Raw genomic sequence first — 6000 nt, 5'->3', positions numbered from 1 at the left:
CTGATGGGAGGAGGAATGCCGGTAACAAGGGCCCTGGGCAAGCAAAATGCAATCCTGGGTAGGGCATGAAGACATGAGAGGATTTCGCAAATAAAGTAATCAGGACCTTGCACGGTCATTTTGCACCCCAGAAGACAGTCATCACCTACCTGCCTCTTTGCAAGAGAATGTTATTTTTCCCTGCAAGTTGTAAGGTTTAATAAAAGAGTTCTCCATACTGAAAAATGAATTGCTTCTGAAAAGCGGTAATGAAAGCCCAGAGAGTGCAAGCTCTTTCTCTGATATATAGCATGCTTTTGTGCAGGATTACTTAGCATTGCTGCTCTTCTCCTTGTCCTTACAAGCAGGGCAAGCAGTTGACTTAAGAAGATACATATTTTTCTTGATTCAAGTTTTCTGGTAAAAGAATATATTCACTTTCAAAAGCAAAGTCATTTCAAAAACAGGAGCTAAAATTAGACTGATTATTTTTTTCGTTCTCTCTCCCCTTTATGGCTTTTACAAGCAATTACCCACTTAATGTTTTGAAATTATACAAGAAACTTCAATAGCAAATTTTTTTCCTGCTGCAGCTCCTTGAATGTGAAGCCTTAAAAGCTTTTCCGGAACACACAACAGCATGAGCAAATGAATTTGCCATTTTCATTCTCATTTTTTTTTAAATGAATGGGAAGCAGCGGGATACTTGCTCATCATTAAACATTTTTTTTTAAATTTCATAATGGTGAAGCAAGCCTGTATGACAGCTCTAGAAACTGAAGGCAGGATTCGTGTTTGCACCACGGCCCTTCGCATTGCTGTGGGAGCGCTTTTAAAATAGCTGCATGGGCTATTACGCCAACGCATCTCTCGAGCCTCTTCTTTCCTATGGCAGGGTGGGACACGTGGGGGGTGACAAATTTAGCATGCCTGCTCATGTGACCGGCCCACTCGGTGCATAACCCATACAAAGAGCTGGGCCACGCAAGGAGATGGAGCTCCTGTAACGCAGGGCTGCAGGAGGCGGTGAGCTAGAGGCACATGGCAGTGCCACGGCATCCAGCCGGCCCCAGACCTGAACCCCTCCGGTCAGGCTGCGTCCACCCTGCGGGGTCCCAGGGCAGGAGAGAGGCCGCTGGGCTGTGTCCCTGCTTGCACGAGGCCCGAGGGGTGCAAGGAAAGAGCCAGCTGCAAGCATTTCACACTCAAGAGCCCCTCGCTGCCCGAGTGGTGTCGATGTGCCTCGGTGTAATGCGGATGGGCACGAGGTGCTGGTAAAAATTGAGGGCTGGGTTGCCAGCTCTTCTCCCACCACCTCCGCTGGGCTCCTGGTGTGCAATTTGGGACACTCACCTTAGTGGGGGAGGCAAGTCTAACCTTTCCCTCCTGCTCAAGTTGTCCCCCAGAGGAGGGGTTTTGTTTGCTCCTTTCTGATTGTCACGCAGACGCCTACCTGCTAAGATCACGGCATCGGACTGCTACTGAGCGGGCAGCGTTTGGCTCTTATCACTTAGGAGTGAAAGGTGTTTCTTTTGACAACGAGCAATGCCCATCTGAAGCACCAGCTCTGCAGTCTGTAAATAAAAAGCAAAGGTTATGCACAGCCAAGCCATCCAGCTGGGTCGGGGAGATTAATAAACTCAGATTCTCTGTCCTGCTCTGCGTCTTGTCTTCACGCAGACAAGAGGCAGCATCAGTGTCTTGTAAAGAAATGTGTTCCTACCTCCATCCCCCACCCCCAGGACCCCTCCAAAATCCCCTGTGGCAGGCAGTGCCTTTGCTTCCACTCATTCCTGACCCCTGACTACCTCTGCTATAGTCTGATCTGGCTCTGGAGAATAAAACATCTCAAACTCCCACATCTCACGTTGCACGTCCCTGTTCTCATTCAGACTGAATCTTCTCTCAGGCCACGGTCCACTGTAACTTCCTACTCCAGCATTTAACTCAGAGTCTCTTTTTTCCTTACTTCACTGTCCATTACCACATAAACCAACTTACGTCTCCTCGTTAGATCAAGGCATTCATGAAATACTGCACACACAGCTTCAGGAAGGCACCTTCCCTAGGACCCTCATGCTTGAATTCAGACAACGTTCTCCTCATCCTTCTTTTCATTGCATCTGCAGGACGTCGTTGCTCTCCTCACCTGGTGTGAGGTCAGTCAGGATGTTTGCCCCAGAGCCGGATGGATGGAGCAAAGGTCACCTCAGTTGAGGTCTTCTGCATCTGTCTAAAGTGGAACCACCATTTCTCTAGCACAAGCTCTGACAAAACCCCTTCACAGTCTTCTTCAGCTGGGTCTGAGTAGGAGCGGAACTCACACAAGTAAACATCTGCCTTCAGCCTGTGCGGTGGCAGGGAAAGGGCTGGTGGGTTCCTCTAGATCTAGACCCAACACTTTTGAGTAAGTATATGGAACTTAGTGAAATGCCTAGAAGAACACGAGGAGGGAGGGAATCCATCCTGCAAAGCCCAAACTTCCCCAGTACCAATCTGCTGCAGCCAGAAACACTCTCAATGGAGGAAATGGAAATACAGGAGCACAGCTACTCCAGCAAACATGGTAAAGGCAGCAGACTTAAACTGGCCATGAGCACACCGGTATGCTGTGATTTCGGATTTCACAAAGCGTCCTTCTCACAGGAAGGCTCCTGTACCCATGGCAATGGAGATCTCTGGATGCATCCTTGTCACCACAAACAAATAAGTGAATTAAATCAGATGAAGGTAAGAAAGGTTCCACCTTTCCCTCTCTTCTTTGTACCAAACACCTCAGAACAGCTAGGAACCCTAAAGAAAAAAAGACAACTTCAGAAGAAAAACACAGTTCCAAGAATCATCACAACTCAAATTTTTATTCAACAGTGAAGTTGAAGGGAAATATCATTTTTTCCCTTCAGGGCAAATGTTCCAAATGCAAACTAAGTAAAAATATTGTCCCCCAAAAGTACTCACAATGAAATTAGTTTTCATTAAATATATTTGTTTGGCAAAATAAAATAAAAAAATTAGAACCCGTACAAAAAAAATCCCTTGCAAATTCGTAACACTGTAGCAATGACAACAATGTAAACCCGGATGTTTGGCAGTTGTAATTAATTTGTGGAAATTACTGTTGAACTTTGGACCAAGAAAATAAAAATCACTTCGAATAGCAACAAGCCAATTTTAGAGGCAACTGAGGCTTAGGGAACGCTATAGGGATGGGACACACTAGTGGCTTCATGCACAGTTTGTGCGAGTGATCTGCTAGTGTGGGGCTATTTAAGAGCTGGGAGGAAAAGAAGTTAAAAGCTGTTGCAGCATTGCAGCGTATGGTACAGCAAAAACCTGCAGACTTTCCATTCTGGGAGCCGATCAGTTGGGTGAAGGCTGGTGGCAAGAGTCGAGATGCAGTGGAAAGAATAATGACAGTGACAAATGGTGCAAGCACCGGGAAGCAGTTAACGATTTTCATCATCGCATTGTATTCAGTTGTGAGCAGGCTCTTGGGAGTGTCTGGGGAAATCTTCTGCTTACAGTAGCTGCTTCTGCTCCCTACCTCCCTCCTCCTTCCAGTTAAAGCCTCTGCCCTGCCAAGTGGGTTTCACAGGCATGCAGTTTGATAACATCGTCCTTTAGTTAAGAATGTCTATTCCAGTATTAAAAATGTAAAAAAAGTCCTCGGGAGGGTGCTTCTTAGTGGCAGTCTTTGCCTTAAGCGAGGCCAATGGCCTGCAATTACAAGTTAATTAAAGCAATGTAGATTTGGATGAGCAATGGGGAAGATGGGAATGGGGAAGGAAGGGATGCAGGGAACAGGGAGGAATGCAAGTGTTTCTACACCCCTCCCCAAAGCCAAAATCCAAGGTGCACAAGTGGGTTTCTTTTTTCCTCACGCTCTTCTTTTTTTTTTTAATATCTCTCCAGTTATAGTATTTCCAGTTTCGAAGCAAGTTTCAGTGGCAGCCTCAGTTACAGTCATAAACAAAGTCGTAGTTGCTGGGCTCCTTTGGGATAGGTGGGGGAGCATCTGGGATCTGTATGTTTTCCAAGTCAAGGAGGCGTAGCTTTATCTCCATGCTGAGCAGCGTGTCTAAGTCGTTCCGCGTTAGATCACTCAACATATCCTTCCCAAGGAGGGCATTCAGCCCATCGGTCCATACACAATACTGCACAGGGAAAAGATAAAAACTATCATTAATGGACTTTCCGTACACAAACTGCTTGTCTGTCCTGGTCCTCTACAGTTACTGCTCCCACAGGGACTTACGAAGAGACCTAAAATGAGGTTGATTCATTTTATTAGCTCATATCATGAAGAAGGCATGTTCCACTGAACGGCTCAGAAAATGGACAAGCAATTCCTGAAAAATGGGAAGAAATTACAACATTTAGTTGTTTGATAGTTAGGTATCTCCTTCAAACTTCTTGCTGAATATTTTTCAATAGTTATGGGAGAAAGAACAATACCTAACTTTTGATGAAATGAACCTCTGGAGATATCTCCTTCTCCCCCTCTCTTTCTCTTTCCCCAATACTTACAGAAAGAGCCTGATTATCTTACACCAAACTTTTAGTTCCAAGACAGCTAAGTTAGGTAAACTGAACCCCACCCAAAATCCTTCCTGACTCTTTGTGTAAGAAATCCTGTATAACAGAATCACAGAATCACAGAATCGTATAGGTTGGAAAAGACCTTTAAGATCATCGAGTCCAACCCTAAACCTAACAGTACCAAGACCACCACTACACCATGTCTCTAAGCACCTCATCCAAACGTCTTTGAAATACCTCCAGGCATGGCGACTCAACCACTTCCCTGGGCAGCCTCTTCCAATGCTTCATAACCCTTTCAGCGAAGTAAGATTTCCTCATATCCAGTCTAAACCTCCCCTGGCGCAACTTGAGGCCATTCCCTCTCGTCCTATCGCTTGTTACCTGGCAGAAGAGACCAACGCCCACCTCTCCACAGCCTCCTTTCAGGTAGTTGTAGAGAGCGATAAGGTCTCCCCTCAGCCTCCTTTTCTGCAGGCTAAACAGTCCCAGTTCCCTCAGCCGCTCCTCTCAGAAGACTTCTGCTCTAGACCCTTCACCAGCTTCCTTGCCCTTCTCTGGACACGCTCCAGCCCCTCAATGTCTTTCTTGTAGCGAGGGGCCCAAAACTGAACACAGTATTCGAGGTGCGGCCTCACCAGTGCCGAGTACAGGGGCACGATCGCTTCCCTAGTCCTGCTGGCCACACTGTTTTTGATACAAGCCAGGACGCCGTTGGCTTTCTTGGCCACCTGGGCACACTGCTGGCTCGTATGCAGGCGGCTGTCAACAAACACCCCCAGGTCCTTCTCTGCCAGGCAGCTTTCCAGCCACTCTTCCCCAAGCCTGTAGCGTTGCATGGGGTTGTTGTGGCCCAAGTGTAGGACCTGGCACTTAGCCTTGTTGAACCCAACTATCTAGTTTTATCGTGGTCTGCTTTCCTATAGATTAAGTGGTACCAATTGACCTACACAAAGATAGGCTCTCACTTACATATCTATGCCTACTTTACCACAATTTTACACAAAATAACATATTGTGAAAACTACAGACTCTATCAATGCTGTGTCTTTCATGAAAATTAAATGCCAAGCTACCTGGTGTAATTCTAAATGCTGCAAATGCTGAACTGGCCTCTAAAACCCCTTCCTTATCGTTAGCTTTTTCCTAATAGGAGATGCCATCTTTCCCAACAGCTGACAGTCTGAGATAAACATGGGCTGAATAACCATTTAAAATAAGGAACAAAACCAAGGGAGAGTGGTGATCTAGAGTCAACGTCTATCAAATAAGTCAATTCCATTTATTACTACAAGCCATTTATTCAACTATGAACAGAAGTACTCAAATGCTATCATCTAAAAATAAAGACTTCCATCATGAACTTGTGTCCTAGTTTGCAGGAGAAAATTAAATCAACCGTAACTGCATTTTTATCTTACAAATACTTCTGCTAGATTTCATGCCAAAAAATGGATTTTAAATTTAGCTGACCATTTGTTA

The 6000-nt window shown here is 45.6% G+C and overlaps 1 protein-coding gene across 5 annotated transcripts in view; it reads right to left on the bottom strand.

The window, feature by feature from the left end:
* Positions 1 to 2818: 2818 nt before the first annotated feature.
* The window catches only part of ELMO1 (engulfment and cell motility 1), a 312440-nt gene continuing 309258 nt past the window's right edge, over positions 2819 to 6000 (bottom strand). For all 5 annotated transcript variants that reach the window (XM_075493469.1, XM_075493466.1, XM_075493468.1 and 2 more), the window contains one exon: positions 2819 to 4133. In XM_075493469.1, the coding sequence (XP_075349584.1) occupies positions 3933 to 4133 (201 nt within the window). In that variant the 3' untranslated portion in view covers positions 2819 to 3932. The remainder of the gene's footprint in view (positions 4134 to 6000) is intronic.

The sequence above is a fragment of the Mycteria americana genome, chromosome 2, assembly GCF_035582795.1.
Source record: "Mycteria americana isolate JAX WOST 10 ecotype Jacksonville Zoo and Gardens chromosome 2, USCA_MyAme_1.0, whole genome shotgun sequence".
Lineage (NCBI taxonomy): Eukaryota > Metazoa > Chordata > Aves > Ciconiiformes > Ciconiidae > Mycteria > Mycteria americana.
This window is presented reverse-complemented; position numbering and strand designations above follow the sequence as displayed.